This window comes from Onychostruthus taczanowskii, unplaced genomic scaffold (genome assembly GCF_017590055.1).
Source record: "Onychostruthus taczanowskii isolate IOZ18803 unplaced genomic scaffold, ASM1759005v1 scaffold19, whole genome shotgun sequence".
Taxonomy (NCBI): domain Eukaryota; kingdom Metazoa; phylum Chordata; class Aves; order Passeriformes; family Passeridae; genus Onychostruthus; species Onychostruthus taczanowskii.
The window spans coordinates 5,972,187-5,992,334 of NW_024499128.1; the positions used below are offsets into that span (position 1 = coordinate 5,972,187).

Sequence of the window (20,148 nt, forward strand, 5' to 3'; positions counted from 1 at the left end):
ACTGTCTCAAATATTGATGGGGACAGGGTCATCATCCTCAGCTTCTGTTTGCCTAATAAATATTTACAGAGTTTTGAAGCTGTTTGCTGAAGTTTAAGGACCATCTATGTAAGCATTCTGCTCGGTTTAATTTCGGGTGATAAAGTTCCTGCTGCTGTATCTTCACCAAGGCTTGGCTGGCTGACTCCACGTAGGTGAAAAGCAGTGCTTGAACAAAAGAGACTGAACCCAGCAAGCTGCAAATGCTGTAACAAGGAATGGGTCAGAGAACCAAGAGATATGCCATACAAAAGTTTGGTTATGTAATTGTGTTTATATGAAACAAAATATGACTTTAGGTACATAAAAATCAAACCTGACAGGAAGTAGCATATGTTGCATAGCCAAGATGCTGCACACAAAGGCAAACTAGGTAACCAAGGTCAAGCAGCCTGAATTAATTCACAGGTAACCAAACCAGGGTGAGAGTTAAGAGTACATTTAAGAGATACAAAGAGAAGTCCTAATCACTCCAACTCTGACTCTTGGAGTTACAATCAAGAGAGTGGGATTTTTAAGATTAAAAATAAAGCAGATGTAAAGGCAAGAAACTGCAGGCAGTTTTATAACATCTCAGCCAGCAAAATATTCCATGTCCTACAACCAAAAGCATGTTTTCTGACAGCTCCAGCCAGCTAAGTCCATAGCCTTGCTACTCAGAAATAATGATCTCACAACAGCCATATTTTGCAAAGAAAACCCAGGAAATGAAAAGCATCTTTCTTTCCCACTCCCTATTTCATGTTTTCTTATATTTCTTCACAAGGCTGAATGAGGGGACAAAACCATTCATTGTTCTGCTTATTGCCTGTGGCTCATCACTTTACTTTGTCCTGCACCCCCAAAACTCCAAACTGTTTAAATAACACAGCTGTCCTGGTATTAAACCAATCCTTCAAGATGTTTTATTGGAAAATATTGTTGACCTCTGTGAACCCTTGGCTCATACATTCAATTTTTACTAGCCTGTGGGGTTTTTTCACCCTCAAGCCCAGCATGTTTCCCATGCCTTTGGGCCTTGCTCCAGGCACACTGATTTTTGAAGACAGGCTGCACTCTCTTTTCATGCAGGGTTGATTTGATTAGCTGCACAGCCACGCTCAGGAGACAGACAGCTGCATCTGCAGGAGCTGGCTCAGCCCCTCATGCCTGCTGCCCACGGGGGACCTAGAGCTCACCAGCACAGCACTTATCCCTCTGGGATTTCTGCACAGGGCAGTGCCACAGCTTCCCAGCCAGCCCTGGGCCCCACGGGCTGGGGGACATGCAGATGTCACCCCAGCCAGCGGCACAGCCCCGGGGCTGGCCAAGAGCTGACCAGCCACGCCAGGCCTGGCAGTGCAGACACAGGCTCAGCTCCTGCATGCCCAGGTGGTGCTGGGGCAGACTCTCTCAGGCTGCAGAGTAACAGACTGAATGCTAATTGTGTGACCTTGACATCAGAACCAGAATGAATCCACAGCACTGATTTTTACCAATGCTGTTTAAATTAAATTAGTCCTTTCTCTCCTCCTCAGCTGGAGGCAAGATGAAATCTGTAGAGCCTTGGGCTGATGAGAGATAGCCAGTGGCCTGTTTTCTGGGACCTTGGCTGCTTCATGACTCCCTGAGCACAGGGTGAGTCTCTGGGAAAAATTCTGAGTACATCAGAGGTGGGAGACGTCCCAGAGGTGCTCAGCTTTATGAAGTTTTTAATAGCAATTGTGTACTCAAGAGAAATAATAGGTTGTACACTAATAAACATGACCTCAAAAATGTGACCAGAGAGAATTCATAACATCAATTTTTACTACCATTGTTTAAATCACCCATTGTTTAAATCTGTTATCTAAACACTCACTCCAGAATGTCCCATATACAGGATATCCTGCTCACTAAATAAGGAATAATGTTCTTCTTAAACAAGTTGAGCTAAAAATAGCTCATGATAGCTCTGGGGGAGATTTGCAGAGGTAAAAGAAAGCAGTGGGTCAGAGCACCCATTACAGTTTCTCCACAGCTGGCAGTATTTCATACATCTGTGTGACTGATCTGTTCATGCTCCAGTACACCAGCCGCTGTCAGACGTAGGCAGAGCACAGCACCTGAGGAGACAGAAGGAAGTAGAAAGACAGAAGGCACAAACAGGTGATGGTATTTGACTGATGCTTTTATGAGCTACCTGAGACACCAGCCTGAGGTTTCCTGCCAGCTATCCCAGGCTGGTATCTGCCCTGCTGAACCACAGCTGCACAGTCTGTGCAGGAGGAAGTCTCTGGGGACCCCTTCCTGCACCAGTGCTGTGCAGCTGCTTTTCTACAGCAAGTGGGTTATACCTCCATCTTCTCATAATGCACTATTAAACAGTCTGTAGCTGAAAAGTCCAATGACTGATTGCAAAAAAATACAAGTCTTAATGATTGTATATGATTGGCTTCATATCCCAGTAATTACTCTTCTAATTATTTCCTCTGAAAGCAAAGCTACCAGCACATATCTCCCATGGCCCACTGGATGGTCCAGCCAAGGAGATGCCATAATCAAAATAAATATCCTTTGCCTGCCATTCCTCTGACTCCCAGATTTTATGGGATACTAATAACTACAATACAAACCAACAGCATCAGACAGACATAAATCCAGTTTTTATTGTGGACTAATGGATCTCTGCCAGTCACAGCAGCAGGGGATGGGAAAACAGGAGAGGGTGTCTTGCTACCACAAACAGCTGAGGGAGCCAGACCTCCAGAGCACTGCGTGGACGTGAAGGAGTTTGGGGTGTAGGGGTGTTACTGCACATTCTCTCTTAAAATATTTTGTTTACTAAATCGGACGTGCTTGCCACCTCTGCCAGTCTGCTCACTAACTATCAGCAGGGTGTAGCACTCCTTAATCTGAGAGCCTGCAAGCAGACTGGGCTGCTGTAACCCACAGACAGCCCAATACAGGATTTCCTTTCTGTAGAAGGATGGCTTCCTGAGTAATTCATACAACAATCTCTTGTCCAAGCCTGTCCTTATCACAAACAGAAATACCCTGGCTCTCTGCTGGTGGTCAGTACCAGCATCAGCTGGTTCATTTCCAGTTTATCCCACATCATTTGAAAACCCTCAAGGATTACTTTTTTGCATAGAAACTTGTCTGAGTGGGTCTTTTATACTTACCCCTTACCTGGCATTCAGGAAGACATGCCCATGTGTTTCCAGCCAAGCAATGAACCAGGAATGAAACCCCCAGTCCATCTGCATCAGTGTCATTGGCACGCTGAGCTCTGACGGGCTGTGAGTCTGGGACTCTGCTGGCCCATTCTCCATGAAGCTCAAGTGACTCATGTTGTGAAGAATTCCAACTACAGCATCATGAAAAGAAAACATCCTTCAGCAAGGAGAGTGCAAGTACACAACCATCATACACAAGGGTTATCAGCAGTGATGGGGAATGTTTCTTACATTGAAAATGGAAACACGAAAACTCTCCAGGTTGAGACTGCATGTCTTGCACTTCAAATTCAGTTTTCCATGTAATCCACATTTGAATGACAGCAGTCACAGCTTCCAGTGCTGTATCCAAACACTCCAGCCAACAAGCCCTGCTAATTCTCCCAGGCAGCAGAGGAGGTGACCACACTGTGCTAGTGACAAGGCCCCAGTGTGTCACCTTCCATGCAGGAGCTCCTCAGCCCTTCCCTTTCCCTGTCACCTGCAAGCTCAGCAGATGTTGTGGGTCTGAGGATTCCCACTATGGAATCCCCAGGTTTAAAAAGCATCAGGATACAGCCAAACCTTGCACGTGTTTATGTTGAAATAGTTTAACAAAAAACAGTTTAATACAGGTGTAATTAAACTTGGACACATTTGAGTGTGTTCAAATGTGAAGTTAATCAGTGACTGAAACAGTTTCATTTAATTAATGTGAAGTCACTGAAATGTGCATTTGCACCATAACTTGCTTAACTAATAAAAAATGATCGCATAGCTGAGGCTTAATTTACTGATTCAAGCAGAGTATTTTAAATGAGGATCTTAGCAGTTTCATTATTCCAGTTTGGGGTTGTGCCATTTCTGTTTTTCACAACCAGCACAAGGGAGCTGGAGAAGCTTGTCCCACAGCTCTGTGCTGGTTTCAGCAGGGCTGTGTCAGTGTCACTGGTGGCTTTCAAAGAACAGCAAAGCAGCAGCAGCTGCCCCTGTCCCCTCCAGTGACTGTCATTACTGGGTCTTTCTGCTTTGGGTTTATGCACCCCTAAGCTTGCCATGAAATTAGAGAAGGGGTTTTGTGCCTGACAAATACCCTGCAGCAGTGAGCTATAAAGATGAAGTTTAGGCACAAGGTGATGAGACACAGCTCAGAGAATCAAAGCAAAGCACACAACAGGGAACAAGCTCTGTTATCAGCTTACAGCCCCAAATAATGAGATGATCCTGGCTCAGCTGACACTCTCCTGATGAGCCTGAGCTGGATCACCCACCCAGGGAAAAGGAGGGAAAATACAGCGTGGGAGGGAGGATCTGTCTGGGGAAACTGGCTTATCAGCACCCAGCAATTAGGGTGGGAAAAGCTGAGGCTCTGGCTCACAGCACCTGTTCTGCAGGGCTGGAGGGCAGTGGCAGCTCTAGGAAGCCCTGTCCAGGACCCTCACCTCATCCTGCCAAGGACAGAGAGGGAGAAAACTAATGGCTTAAAAGGAAAGTGACCTGCAGAGAAGACAAAGCAACCCCAAACTATCAAAGGACCCAAGCCAGCACTGTTTCTCACTGCATTCCCAGAGGGATAGGAGCAGAGGTCCTTGGGCTCAAGGAGGTTTCACACCACACCCAAACCCACACATGGAGCCTGGCAGCAATCCCTGCTGGGTTATCTCCATCAGGAAACCACCCCAGTGACACCAGCCTGCAGAGGGCAGGGTCCTGTGCCCCCCCAATTTGGGTGGAAAGATGCTGGGGGGATGCTGCCAGTGCTGCTCAGCATCGGTTGAAATGAAAACCTTGCAGCACAGTGCCTGGTCTAGGAGATGTCTGCACATGGAGTTGTTGAAATCATGGCTAAAAATCACCCTCAGTCTTGTAATCTTCCTGGTTCAAAGTAAATTCTTTACCTGTTTGGCTGCCCTCTGAGGGGACGAGCAGTACAGTGATGGAGCCTGAAATCTCACCGGGACGGCTACATTTGATCTCTTCCCAGCATCTCTCCACAGTGATTTCTCAGGCTGCGTCTCTTTAACTAAGATTAAATTTTGCACAGATCGATGCAAAGCAACACAATTACTTCATTTGCAAGGCAGCAAGGGCAGCATATTCCTATCTTTAAGGCCATTCAGATGAGCTCATTTAATGACAGCTATTTTTACATATGGTGTCATAGGTTTCATTACTACAGTGTCAACCACTTGAACAGAGGTGGGAACATCTTTCATGTTCTACCTAATTCAATTTAAATTTATTTTTTTTAAATTTATGATACAGAAGGCATCATATTTACTCCCTGGAACTGTAAAATAAAAATTTCTCACATAGATACAAATGCAAAGCAAACCCACTGGAACAACAGGAATGGCTCAGGCTCTGCTAAGGGAGACTGAGGTCAAGAACAAATTGCCTTTGCAACAAGCTGGTTCATGTTTGAATGTTATTTATTTCCTTCCTGAACACACTCTGTCTTCTGTTCCCTTTGCTATCCCTAAAGTGGTACCTGCAAACAGGGGAGGAGAATGGTGAATGCAAAAGGCTCACTTTCCCCACCTCAGCATTTGTGTGAACAGACACATCCATCATCTGGGTGAGGTCCCGCCCGTGCAAGGGAGTGGATCCCTCAGTGGGGGCTTTACAAACAACTCACCAGCCCTGGGTACATGTTGCAGTGCCCAGAACCAGCCCCTTCCCTAGCCAGAGGCTCGCCAGTGCCCATGGGATCTTTACAGCTGAATGGAGAATACGCTTGCAGCTGAAGGAGGGCGTAAATGTTAAAGGAAGTGTGGAGCAGTAAAAGACTTGAGCACATTGCAGCATCCCTCTTTAGGGACTGTGGGTGTGGTGCTGCAGAGCACAGATGTGCCAGCCACCCTGCAATAATTTTCTGATCCCCAGGCTAGCACAGAAAAGGGATATTCATGGTGGGCAAAGAATGAAGAGCATGGACTGAAAAACAAAGAACTGAACCTACCCAAAACCAAGCTTCTGTTCAGATTGCATCTCTTTAAATGACACAACACTGTCCTCATATTCGTGTGTTTTTCCCTCCATGTCTCTGCTCTGCCTGCTGCCACAGCATGACAGATAACAGAGGCTTGGGGAGAGCTGCCTCAGGCTGCACAAATTTCAAGCTCTGTCTGAGAGCACTTTGATATTGGAAGTTATACACTTGAAATATCCATACCTTGTGCTCTGCTGTGGTTACAGCTTTTCTGGGATGTGCTCTGAGGGGAGCACAGCTTCAACAGCTCATCTCTGTGGGAAGATTTTTAGTCATTTAAGAAGTATGAAATACTAAGGGTTGTATCTGATCTTGCTAAAAGATTTCAGTTCACACAATTTCAGCACTTTAGCCTTTGGCTCTGGAATAAATAATAAACCCTCTTTCTAGATCAATTTTTGGACAGGTTTATGAATTATAAGCCAAATAAATGTATTATGAATACCACTCCTAAATACATTAGAGAACAATGAATTATTTGTGATAATTGAGTGCTTCATTGAATTTATTTCCCTTGATTTAGCTCCCCAAGTAGATGAATATTGCAGAGAATAGGTATGTCCCAAAACAGCCAGGCAACAAGTCCATTTACAACCTCTCCATTGATCAAAGGCAGGGAGTAGAAATGTGCCTAACTCAGTTTTAGTGCCTGTCCTCATCCATCAGCCAAAGGCAAGGCATCCAGCTCAAAACATACCTGAACATAGAGTGGCTCACTATGTGGGAGCCCAGGGGCAGACAGGCTGTCCTCTCTGGCCTCCAGCCATGCTTGCAGGTCATGGGACAGCATGAAACCTCCTCCCCTCTGCTCCAGGGAAGCCCAGGCCCTGCTCAGCAGTGCAAGCTCACCCTTGGTCACCAGCTCACCAAGAAGGGCTGGAAGGCTTTGAGTCCAGGACAGACAAGAATACACCTGTGTGCCCTCTGCATGCTACAAGAGAGTGGAGAGCACCCAGCAGGTGAAGATGGGGCCAGTAAAAGTGTCTTGCCAGCCCTAGGTGTAAATGGCTCCAACCACAGTGTGTCCCAGCCACCCTTGTCAGCTCTCCAGGTGCAGGTGAGTGCACCCCAAGCGTGGCTCAGGCCACAGCAGCTCTCCTCTCTGTGAGCAGGCTCTGAGTGAAAGGCACATGGCCCACTCCTCGAGCCAGCAGAGCTCTGTGATAAAGAAGCACACACTGGTTTGTGTTTGCACAGATACTTCCACCAACCCATCAATAACGTCAATTGTCATGGTAATGGTTCCACTTGTGTTTTGCTGCTTGGAGCAGACCTTGGTTGTGTGTGTAGCTCCCTGAAGCAAGGCACTGCTGGGCAAGGGGCACAGCTGGACTTGCCAATGGCCACGTGATTCAAATAAGCAACACCTTATAAAATTATTTTAGAAGCCAAGGAAAGCAAAGCCCGAGAAAAATCAGACACAACTTACGTCCAAGAATGCAAAGAAAAATGAAACACCTAAAATTCATTTAAGAAGTTGTTTGATTTAAGGCAAATACAGATGGGTAGTGGCTGTGACTTCTAAAACCTCAGAACATGCAAGTCTAAACACAGAGGTGCTAAGCAGGGGCATGGGTGCAGCTCCAGACACCAAATGGACTTTGATGCACTTTAGATTCTTTCTCCCTAACAACAAACAAAAGAACGGAAACAAAAACAGATACTGAATCAAGCCTGTGCTGGTGTGCTGCAGCAATTCCAGATAATTGACTGACTGTATGAGAAGCAGATTAATATCTTGGTATGTGAGAGAACTCAGGGATGAGTAACTGTTGCCTAAGATGAGCAGGGTAAACGTTGAGTAAGAGCAGAGTGTGGCATAATAATTGCCAGATGCAGGAAAATTTATCACTGGTTTTACAATGTGGATGAATATATCTAGGAAATCTTTGCAAACTTCTTCTCTTGGTTTTATGCAGTTTTCATAACACAGGTCATGTGTGTAATTTGTTCTATTAGTTTCTCTTGGCTGGGATAATTAGACTATTTGGGTTTAGGTTTTTTGAGGTTTTTTTAGTAAATCAGAAAGACAAATGTGTTAAGAGTTCTGCTGATTATTCCTAACTCACTACAGGTCAGTTCTAGGTGACACATGGAGGGTGTCATAACACATCATCTAAAAGCAAAGTCTGTAGCAATATCACATGTATTTTGGTAAGTGCAGGGAGATAAAAAGAGGCAAGAATATAACCATGAATTTTCTTATTAGTTGGAAAGTCACAGAAAACAACACACAGGGCTTTCACCACTGGGTCTGCTGAGTTATTTCTGTTTGAATACCAAGTTTGTGGAGAACGATGAGCCAGTTGGAAAGAAAGAATGAACTATCAGGTCACTCCAAAGCAACAGCTTCATGTAAGCATCTTTATCCCAAGAGTTTGCAACATCCTATCCAAGCAATGTATCAGATGAGTCCAGGAAGCGGCTCCAGCAGCTGAGACCTGCCAGCAATACAGCTGAAAACCAGGCCAGACTTTTTCTGCCCTATCCATGGAAAAATCCCAAATGGAGCAGAAATCCACAGGAAAGCTTCAAGAATGCTCCATCTTACCAGGATAAATCCTCTTGCTGGTCATCAGCCTGAAACATCCAGTGAGTGCTGGGATTCGTGTCACATCTGCTGGAGAGGAACGTGTGTTCCAGCTTACGCTGAACTGGTGCTCTGTGCTGCAAGTCTCTGCATTTGTGACAAATGATAAGCAAACACAGCCAGCTCTAGAGTCTGTATATAAACACATGTATCTGTCATCTTCCTCTGCGAGGCTTGGCTCCCTGAGAAGGCAGAACTGATTCTCATGCATTATCCCTCCAAGCATATGCCCCATGTCTTACAAGATTCTCAAGTTTTGTGTAAACAATAGCACTTATGTCACTTAAAATTGAGACATGATTATTTCTCATTAGCAAGTATTGCTGAGATATTTGGGTGGGAGGAATTGAAAAGCGGACAGTTATTAATTAAAAAAAAAAAATCACATTTCAACCATGTCTAAAGTCTGCTTTCAACCACCTTCAAAGTATTCAAGTAAACAGCATTTTTCCTGCCAAAGTCAGAACAATGAGAGCTGACAAGATGAGATGTGGAAGACAGTTCCTCATCTGTCACTAGCAGTTACCTTTCCAGGTCAGGGCTGGAATCAAGCCTTTAAGCTACACTTGCAGAATAATCTCACCAGTGATTTTAAATCCTGCTGGATAAAACCCAACTTAGAAGAAGCAAGGTTAGCACATTTTCACATACCAGGAGTGCTGTATGGTTAGGACAATAACACAGCCCCAAGGGAGATTTAGCTCCTCTCAAACTGTATTTCCAGTGCCTTTCTGCCACAGACCTGGTAGGAGCATGGCTGTGCCCCACAGGAGGGGGGAAACAATTTATCATCAGCAAGATGAGACACAGCCCTAAATTAGACATAGGCTACTGCTTAAAAAGGAAGCTCACTTTAATGCAGAGATAGCAACAAAGATCAACAGGACTGAGTCATCTGCCTTGACACTGCACATCTGTCTGCACCTATAAGCAAAGGCTTTTCACTCCACTAAACATTTTATCCATTTACATACAGTTAGCAGCCTCTGACTATACAGGTGCCCTCAAGCCACATGCTTGGGAAAATTCTTGACAGCTTGCTAAAACACTGCTGGCAGAGCTTGTCTTCAAAATGAACTGCAAGAAAATTCAAATCCCCCTCACCCACTGCTGCCTCTGCTCTGACCTGGACAGCCCAGGCAGGTGGCTGGGCTAGTAGTCACAGAGAAAACAGAAAAGCACTTTTAGTGCCAGAAATAATCTTTTTATTACAGCCCAGAAAAGGTATTTTAAATATTAAAACCACCTACTGTATGTATGACTCGCTTTCATTAGTATCTTGGACTACACATGTCCACCTGTACCATAAAATCAATAAATCCATCTGTCCTAGGCACAAGTAACACTGAAAAACAAATCACTGACATTCAAACAGTTGGGTGGAAAATACCAGCAAGGAGAGAAGACATATGAAGCCTGAAGTCTTAAGCAGACAATGAGACTGTCACAGTGGTCATCAGCTGCATCTCTTCCTTTCCTCTGTGCCAGTTCAGGAAGCAGGCATTGAAGGGACAGCTAACCTGAATGATCTAATAGTTGCCTAAAACTACTCAAAGGGTAGGGTATTTACCACGACAGTGGAGGCAAACTCATCTCCATGATGCTACATGACATAACAAGCAGCAGCAGTGACAGTCTTGGAAGGTTCAGGAAAGTAAAAAATGTGCCACTGGTGGGGCAAAGCAGGACCAGACCAGGCTGCCCATAGAGGCTGTGAAATTTCTGCCCTTGGAGGTTTTCATCACCTGTCTGGAAAAAATCACAGCTGACCTGCTTTAGTGCTGGTCACAGTCCTGGGTGCAGCAGGAGGCTGGACAAGACGACCTCCAGAGCTCCTTTCCAAGGAACACTGCATGACTCCTGGGCTCCCGTGAGATCATCATTTACTTCCAGCTAAGAACAAGCATAAGTAAAGGCAGTGCTATGGCCAGAGTTTATGAGACAAAGACCTTCAAAACCAAAAAATCCCTATTTTTATAAGTATTAGCATAGGTGTATTAATCTGCATGCTAACACAACAAAACACTGCTGCTGCCATAAGCTGCATTTCTGGACACAGAGGTACCACCCCCCTGCTCTGCAAAACTGTAGCATAAGGTGGTGGTTCTCAAAGACAACTGAAGTGAGCAGGGACCTGCATTTATTGAAAGAACCTAACAACAATAACAACTGGAATTTTCATTTGAACACAGTCAAGTTTTTAGAAATACATTACCCACTGAAACTGAACTGTTAATTCATTTACTCAACACTAGATTAGCCCCACAGCTCTAAAAAAGAGAATCAGCAAGCGTTCTCCAACACAAGCTAAGTTCTGCCGCTCTGGAAGTAAAACTACAAAGCTGCTGTCATTCTCCTAAATCCATTCAGATATTTCATGTCAGACACAATGAAAACTGAAGCAACAAACAGAAAAATTGTAGTGCCTTTAAACAATCTCCTCCCTTATAACACATATTCCTCCTTTAAATTGGCCAATATTTTTGCCTCAGCCCTTTAAGCCTCCCAAGCTAAAAAATATGTGCAGAATTCAATGCAAGTGACATGCCACAACTTCAAAGCTAGTGACAAAAAATGACTGCCATTTGAAATTATGTCTTCCCTACAGTCAAGTTACAAGGCAGATGCATATAGATTAAGTAACTCCTGTAATACTAAGAACAAATAGAGATGTACAAACCATGTCATCCCCAGCACAGGGACTGTATGGCACATCCTCAGCTGATCACAAGCCCAGCTCTGTCTGCTCAAGTGAGCCACACAGATTTACTCCAGACAAAAAGGAAGACCAACCCAGACAACGATTTAGCTGTCTGTCAAACAATCCTATGAGTCTCATTTTACATCATTTGCATCATAAATCACAGAATCATGGAGTGGTTTGGGCTGGGTTGGGTGGGACCTTAAAGCTCACCTCATTCCACAGCCCTCTGCTGAGGGAATGGACACCTTCCACGAGCCTCATCCAGCCTGGCCTTGGACACTCCCAGGGATGGGGCAGCCACAGCTTCTCTGGAACCCTGTGCCAGGCCCTCACCACCCTCACGAAGAATTTCTTTCTTCTATCTAATCTAAACCTGCCCTCTATCAACATAAAGCCATAAACCCTTGTCCTATCACTACATGCCCTTGACAAAAGTCCATTCAGCTTGTGTCAGCATCACCTCATTAATCCCAGCCACGGGGATTTGATTTCTGCCTGGCTGCTGCTGGAACGTGTCCTGGCACAGCCCGAGCTGCACGGTGAGGCCTCGCACGTGCCTTCTGCAGTGCCCACGGACAGAGCAGAGATGCTGCTCCAGGAACAGCCCAGCACAGGCACTGCTCCATCTGTCACTGCCCTCCCAGCACCATCGTTACCCTGACCTCTGACTCGGAGCAGCTTTGGAGAACAGAGCCAGCTCGTCCCCACGCTGCCTGCAGAGGAAGCCAGCAAGAGGGGAGATGCTGTTCACAGAGCAGGCAGCAGCCCTGGAGCCCTGCACACACACAGATGGGTACCTGTGCTCCTCCCCACTGAGAGACACAACTGCTTCTGCAGGAGAAAACTGGGACCAAGCCCTGGCTCATCACACTACTATGAGGGGAAGGATTTCATCCCACTGTATATTGTAAAACCCAAATTATGTGTGTATTTTATCATTTACAAGGAAGCCACAGAACTCAAAGGCACAGTGAAGACCTAGTCATCTTCCCCACTCCCTTTCCTGAAAATGCAGCATTTCACAGCCTTTCTCTGATCCAAGCTCCCCTTCCTCTGTCAACACGACCAGAGTTCATTGAGGATTACTATGATAACAGACTTGTACAAGCTATATACTTTGGCCTCTGCCTGCCATTAACCCCTGCTGGGATGGCTGGTATTACTCAGCTTAGTTCTGCCCCAACATAAAAAAGTAACTACAGCCTTGCAGAAGCTGTACAATAGAATTGTACAGCACTAAGCACCTCTTGTTCTTTTGTAACCTTTTACCACTTTCTTTAGTCTTTCAAAATCTGAAATAGGTTTTTAAACAAAGGAAAAAGTCCCTTTTCCATGAGAAAAATGAAAAGGAACTCCATTTTCTGTGTAAAAGAACAACAAAAAAAGACTAAACTGCCAGTGATCAGGAAAATGCACAAGCTTTGGAAGTGGCAGAACAGCCCACCCACACCTTAATGGATGGGTAGAAATCTGCTGCTCCATTAAAGAACGAACAAACCCTGCTCAGGAGCATAAAGCAGATTTGACCTCTCAGTTCACGTTTCATGCTTGCAGCTGGAGACAGTGTTACTGTTTGACACCCTTCTCAAATGTGCAGGATGTGTTCAGCTGCTGAGGACAAAGAACTCTCTATGAACACTTTCAATTACAGCAGATATGACCCAACACAGGCCTCACATGGCAATTTCTTGGTATTTGATGTTCCCAGCCCTCAGCCAAATGAAATACATTTAACATGAGATTTGTCTCTTAAAATCTGTTGCCCCAAGTGTGCAGTGTGTGATGGTCTCAGGGGCCACCCAAATCTTGGACAATCACATGAGCATGTCTGTCTATCTGTCACAAGCCAATCCCACTACTGCTGAACACCACAGACATTTTCAGAGAATCTCTGTAACCTTGGAGAATACAAGGCTTCAGCTGAGTACCAGCTCTCTTGGAAAACTCCAGAGATGCCTTGTTCAGCTGTCAACCCTGATGTAATGGCTAGGAGACCACAAACTGTCTGGCTCAGTTTCCAGTTTATGTCACAAGACCACTGTATGTATGGGCATGCAGTTTTCAGTGAAAATACACCATGCCCTGCCCTCCCTCCCCTGCAATAATGGACTTATAAAAGATGCCATCCCATGCTGCCCCTGGTATGAAAGACTTTACAATGGACTATTCATCAAGCAATCTTTTATTCTTCTTTTACTAAATTATTAAAGCCTGTGACTTACACAGCTGCACTGCACAAGCTTCCAGCACCATTTGTTACCCCTCTAATCACCTCAGCTAATCATTCTTTTGTGCTGATTCCTCTCTCCTACAAATTACCTGGGAGTTGTCCACATGCATATTTTATACTTTAGAGAAATTAAGGCAAGAAATCTGCTGGAGGTAAGTTTTGTTCAGAGAAATGGTCAAATTAGGGAAGATATTACATTAGTGTCTTTAGTAAACTTGAGTTTTTCACACACACTGCTCATGACTGTCTGAGGCTGAGGCAGTAAAATGAGAGTCCCTCAGAGTGATCTTCTGATTCTGCAGTCCCTGAGAATCTGGGATGTAGCTTTGAGTTCCTTGAGTCACGTTATTCCAAATGCTACTTTGATTGAACAAAGTAAATAACATCAGTAGTTTGAGTCTAACAAGGTGACACTTGCAACAGTTTGAGAGATATTAATTTTAAAGAACATACAAAGTGACATAACAAAATTACACAGAACAGGAATTTCTCTGTATTAAGATTTAAGCTTCTGCCTAAGCTCCTTCACCAAAAAAGGGTAAATAATCCTCTTAAGAAGCCTTTAATGTCAAATTACACACCAATCAGTACCTACAAACACTAAGAGCTACTAAAAAAGGCAACTCAGATGTACCTGGATTAAATGCTGTCTGAAGCAAAGTAAGATAAGCTTGAAAGTTCTAACAGAATATTGAATGCAATTTCAGTGCTCCAAGTTGCTCTCTCCACCTGCTTTATGACAGGGATCAATTCCTTACACACTCAGCCCGCAAACCAAAGAAAAAGCCCAAGAAAACACAAAAAAAAACTCCCCACCACAACAGAATAAATATAGTAAGTAAAATTCTACTTAAATAATTTGGAACTGTGCCTGAAAAAAGGCCCACCCCAAACACAGAAGTCTTTAAGTAAAACTGGTCTTATAATACCAATTTTTATTCAAGATGGACTGAAAATAAATATTTACTATTACTTCACTCACCCTGGAAACAGAAAAAATATTCTTCTTGGTCTGTATTAAATATTTTAAAATGAGCTGCTCTAGCTTACTTCAAGTACACATAAATTTGAAGGCAACAGAGATTGTATTTGTTGTTTTTATGTGTGTGCATCCATACACAAATACTGTATGTATAAACCATGTACATACATGCTGTGCTGCCACCTTGTGAACAGTCTCTGAACGGGGAGGTTCAGTTCACACAGACTCAATTGTGCCACCTTTATCCACATTTAGCTCAAGTGACTTTAATATAGGTACTTTTTAAATGGGGACTCAATGTGACAAAGGATGGCTGAATCAAGTGCTTAGGGCAGAAAAATTTAGAAGGCTGAATAAAATAGCTGAGTCTTCCACAATTTCCATATGCTTTTGTGTCACAGTTTATTGCCATAACTATTATGAAAAAAATAACTAAATTCTTTCTGATAAAAATATTGCAGCTTTGCATCCAAGTTGTATGGCTGTCTTCAAAACAGAATAAGCTGGTGTCTGTAAAAAGAATAAAAGATTAAACACATTTACTGAAGTTCTTTGCTTGAACCAGATTGTGATAATGAACAGTAAGCACTATTAAAAAAAAAAAATCAAAGTAAAACCACAATCATGCCAAGAAAACCCCACCTGTATTTGCAGCCTAGTCTATCCTAGAGAAAACTAAATTAAAATTTATCAACTTCTCAGAATATTCCCATTTCTCCACAAATGTAAGTCAAGAGAAAAAATAGACATCACATATTTCCCATACAGTATCCAAGGGAACACAGAATTTAGTTTATTCCACACTTCCTAATAAGATGATGCCTCCAGTTCCCAGCACTGTATGGATAGCACTTATTAGCCTTATATTAAAAAATATTTAATTTAAACTGAAATTAAAAGAAAATCTAAAAATTTGCAGAGGACACCTCTTAGGAAAAAAAATCAAAACACTTTAACACTTCAAATTTATTCCAACAGATTAAGTTCTGTTCTAGAAAAATGAAAGTTATAACATGCAGGACATTCTTATATGTATCTTTGGGAAAGAGTATCAAGAGCCTTATTTTCTGCTTCTCAAAGAGCCACATCCCAATCTCTGAGTAAGGCAGGTAAGAGCAGCACATCCACATCCTCACTGACAGCATCATTAGTCAACATTCTACTCACAGCCTCAGCATCGTGCTCAAGCCCAATGTCGTGGTGCTCCTGCTCTTCATCCCGGAACTGCTTTATGACCTGGAAAAGCAGCAGTTCATTACCTGCAAAAACTGCTTTATTACCTGGAAAAGCAGCAGTTCATTACCTGCAAAAACTGCTTTATTACCTGGAAAAGCAGCAGTTCATTACCTGCAAAAACTGCTTTATTACCTGGAAAAGCAGCAGTTCATTATCTGCAAAAACTGCTTTATTACCTGGAAAAGCAGCAGTTCATTACCTGCAAAAACTGCTTTATTACCTGGAAAAGCAGCAGTTCATTACCTGCAAAAACTGCTTTATTACCTGGAAAAGCAGCAGTTACTGACCTGCTTGGCAGACAAAGCAAGGCAGCCAGCACACAAAACTAGATGCTCTTGTCCATTATGTGCACCATGGCAAGCCAGAGTCTCTCAAAAACTTCTCAAAGATCTGAACCTCCAATTCAGCAAGAATGGAATTATTTATAGCATTCCCCTAACCTGAAGTTCTTCTGGTGGTCTCCAAAGAAGTCTTTAAGTTCAAGCTGCTGTTTAATTAATATATCACAATTTTTTTTCACTGTTTCAAAAAAACCTATAGCCATAGTAACTTTTAAGACTGACAAGTTTCAGACCCCATATTATTGGGACAATTTGAATAAAGGAATTAAGGTCCCTGCCTTGCCAATCAGAAGGGTGTTCCCCTGTAAACTAACCAGGTTTTTTTTGTCCATTCGAGCATACTCTAAAGAACAATTGTTTGTCTTCTAATTTTTCAGCTGGGACAAAAGGTTTAGAGGATTTTCTCCTGAGATGCCTGCAGGTGACAGGATTGCTTAATGAAGAGCTCAGCACTTACAGACACCTGAGCACTGTCCCTGCCCAACAGGTTTGCATTGCTTTTGGTGTCCCCTCTACTTCTCCTCATATTGGCACTGTGAGTAAACTCCCTGTCTGGATTTTTCTCTTTATTTTGAGCCATCTCTATCTATTTCATTATATCATTGTCTTCAGGGGTGGTATTTCCCTGGTGCACCTCAGCACAACTCCAGTTACTTCAGAGACAATTTCTGTAACAAAAGGATACACTGGAATAATCAGATTTTGCTACATGTTACACTGTGCACAACTGAACACACTGGTAGCCAGCAAGGCTGGAAATGAACCAGTTCCACGTGCTGCCTGTGGAAACAGCTCAATCTGCCACAGCCACTCACAGGAACGTGTCCCAGTTTGATACCTAAAATGCTTGGGAAGTTAATTTCTCACAGAGCTGACAAACACCAGCTCCTTACACACTGAGAGCATCCAGGACTAGAAGATGGCCAGGGTGCTGGCTGGCAGCAGTGCCAGGAGGGCAAACCCCACCCTGGGGTGAATCCAACACAGCAGGGGCAGAGGGGCTGGAGGGGGTCACCCCGAGCTCACCCTGAGCACTGTGTGCAGCTCAGGTTAAGCAGCATTTGAAGGTACTTGAAATGCCTTCACAGGAGGGCAACACAGCTACTGTGCAATTCAATATTTCCTCCTTTTGTTTCCCCTCTAGACCCTTCAATTAAAACTAATCAAACTCAAAGCATAATTGTCCCACATGAAAAGGAACCAGTGCATTACTGAAAGTATGCTGAAGATAACCCAACACATGTTTTAATTTTGGTGCTTAATCAATTCAGTGCTGCTGAAGGAAAAAGCATCCTTTTATTTTAATAGTTTCTGTTGACTTCAGCATTCTAAGTGACAGAACAAAAAGATCCACTGTAAATTCTAAAAGCATATTATTTTTAAAAGACTAAATCAAATTGGATTAACTCAATCAATTTGTTAAACAACTTTTAAGTTGTGGTTAAATACCTGCAATAGCTCTTTGTACTTTTCTGGATCCTCTTCTATGAGAGTTCTGATCTGGTTGTTGTAGTGCTCTGATATACTCTCTTCCACAGCCACTGTGCAAGCCATTGCACCCTTCTTTCCAAGCAAAGCACTTCCAGCCCCTGGGGTTGGGGTACCAGACACATGAATACAATGAAATCTGAAGCAAAACAAATAATTTAACACAACTGAAGACTTCACAAAACAACAACAACAGTAATTATCCAAACTCACCTAAAACAAAACCTGCTACGTTCCAGAAAGGCAATAAAACAGTGGGTCGAACTCTGTATGCAACCATGAGCTCATTAAACTTTTTCAGGTGGTCTTTTTCTTGATTCCACATGTGCTGCAAAAGAGCCAGACCACAGAGAAGCATAAAACCACAAGAGGCAAACATTACCAATAAACTAATAAAAAACCAAAACAGCTCAGGATACATGTGCTGTGGTAGCTGAGGCAATATTGTAATATCAGAGAGAAGAAATGGTGCAGAAAGGCAGGGGCAGATGGTTACAAAAAGGACAGAGAGGGCAGTTATAAGAAGGTAACATAAAACCATTTACAAAACAGGACAACAGTACGGTAACTCCCTCACCAAGTACGCCCACACTCTTTATAAACCCGCACGTTTGGAAGCGCTCACAAAAAACTGGACAACAATCTTGCCACGAAGGCTACGATCGTTCACCACCACCCGGCCGCTGTTAACCCCACGGAAAGGAACCAGAGCCTCGGGACGGCTCACCTGGATGACGGGTGCCACGCTGGACCTGCCCAGCACGGCCATCTGCCCCGCATAGATGCGGTTCGCGCCGAACTCTCCCGCATGGTCCACGCGGATGATGCGGTCTATGACGGGCTTGTTGATGCCGCCGGGCGCCCCCCGCGTGCTGCGCGGCCTGAGGGCAGCGCCCGCGCCGGCCACAGCCCGCGCACCTGCCGGAGAGACAAAGGTGACGCGAGCTCCGCCGCCGCCCGCTCCCCGGCCGGGACGGGCGGGTGGACGCCCCCACCCGCGGAGCCGAACGGCCTGAGGCGGCCCCGGGCGGCGGGACGCGAAGCCGAGCCCGTACCCGGCCCGCAGCGGAGGGGCCGGCGCTGCAACAGCGAGCACCGCAGAGCCGAGGCCACCGCCGCCATCGCGCTGAGCCTGACGTCATCACCGCGCGCCGCCCTGTCGCGATTCCGATTGGCTCCGCGCAGCCACTGCACTGGACAGCGCAGCTGTCAATCAAAGCCAGAGCCCTGGTTGCCATGGGAACGAGGCGATAGTAGCGCTGGGGGCGGGCGGAGGCAGCGCTGAGGGAGGGGCGGTAGCGAGTCTTGAGGGCGGGCCGGAGCCGCGCTGAGGAAAGGCCGGAGCCGCGCTGAGGGCGGGCCGGGAGCAGCGCTGAGGGCGGGCCGGAGCAGCGCTGAGGGCGGGGCGGAGGCAGCGCTGAGGGCGGGCCGGAGCAGCGCTGAGGGCGGGGCGGAGGCAGCGCTGAGGGCGGGCCGGAGCAGCGCTGAGGGCGGGCTGGAGCCGCGCTGAGGGCGGGCCGGAGCAGCGCTGAGGACGGGCCGGAGCAGCGCTGAGGGCGGGGAGGGAGCAGCGCTGAGGGCGGGGAGGGAGCAGCGCTGAGGGCGGCCGGAGCAGCGCTGAGGACGGGCCGGAGCAGCGCTGAGGGCGGGCGGAGGCAGCCCCAGGCCGGCCCCCACAGCCACAGCGAGAGAACGGAGCCAGGAGGTATGGTAAAATAAATAGCGTTTATTGAACGGTCATTCCTTTAAACAGAAAACATTCCAAAATATTATATTAAAAGGATAGTGTCTCACATTAACTAAGAGCGGACTAATGCAGATTTCAAACAATAAACGCAGCTTTGTACAAGAAATCCTTAATCACAATATTTAAATAAAGGACTGGGTTAGTGCCTACAGGGACACACGGTTCTCACACATGGTCCCAGCAGTTCAGGAAAGTCAGGGAACATGAGAAATAAGGGGTACTGACACATGGTATTGCCAACCAATAATTTAACTCTGAAATATTCACATTTTAGATCACATAGACCAGTAGTCAAGATGTTCATACAAGAATAAAACACAAATAATAATGACTTAAAATGTTAAAAAAAAAAAAAACACCAAAAACAAACCAAAAGGCCCCTCCACAGCAGCAAGGCTGGTGCCCCAGCAGTGCTGTGCCTGCGGGCTTCTTCCTAACCCAAGTGTTTATTCAGAGCTCTTTTATCAGTTTGTTTTCTCTGAACCATTTTATGATTACTTATCCAGTGTTCAACTGCTCTTTCTACTTCAGAGCAGTATAAATAGCAAATCCTCACCTCTAAAAATATATAGAAAACTGCTTTCAAACCCATGACATATTTTCTTTTCCTATGCGCTATATCA

At 44.9% G+C, this 20,148-nt stretch overlaps 1 protein-coding gene across 1 annotated transcript; it reads right to left on the bottom strand.

Moving 5' to 3' along the window:
- Window positions 1-15,096: 15,096 nt before the first annotated feature.
- On the bottom strand, window positions 15,097-18,921 carry COQ7 (coenzyme Q7, hydroxylase). Its single transcript, XM_041401998.1, has 6 exons — window positions 18,834-18,921; window positions 18,506-18,696; window positions 17,992-18,106; window positions 17,740-17,879; window positions 15,881-15,949; window positions 15,097-15,223 (listed from the first exon to the last, which is right to left on the bottom strand). The coding sequence occupies exons 1-6, from the start codon at window positions 18,898-18,900 to the stop codon at window positions 15,146-15,148; spliced, it is 660 nt and encodes a 219-aa protein (XP_041257932.1). The 5' UTR covers window positions 18,901-18,921; the 3' UTR covers window positions 15,097-15,145.
- Between the last annotated feature and the right edge of the window lie 1,227 nt (window positions 18,922-20,148).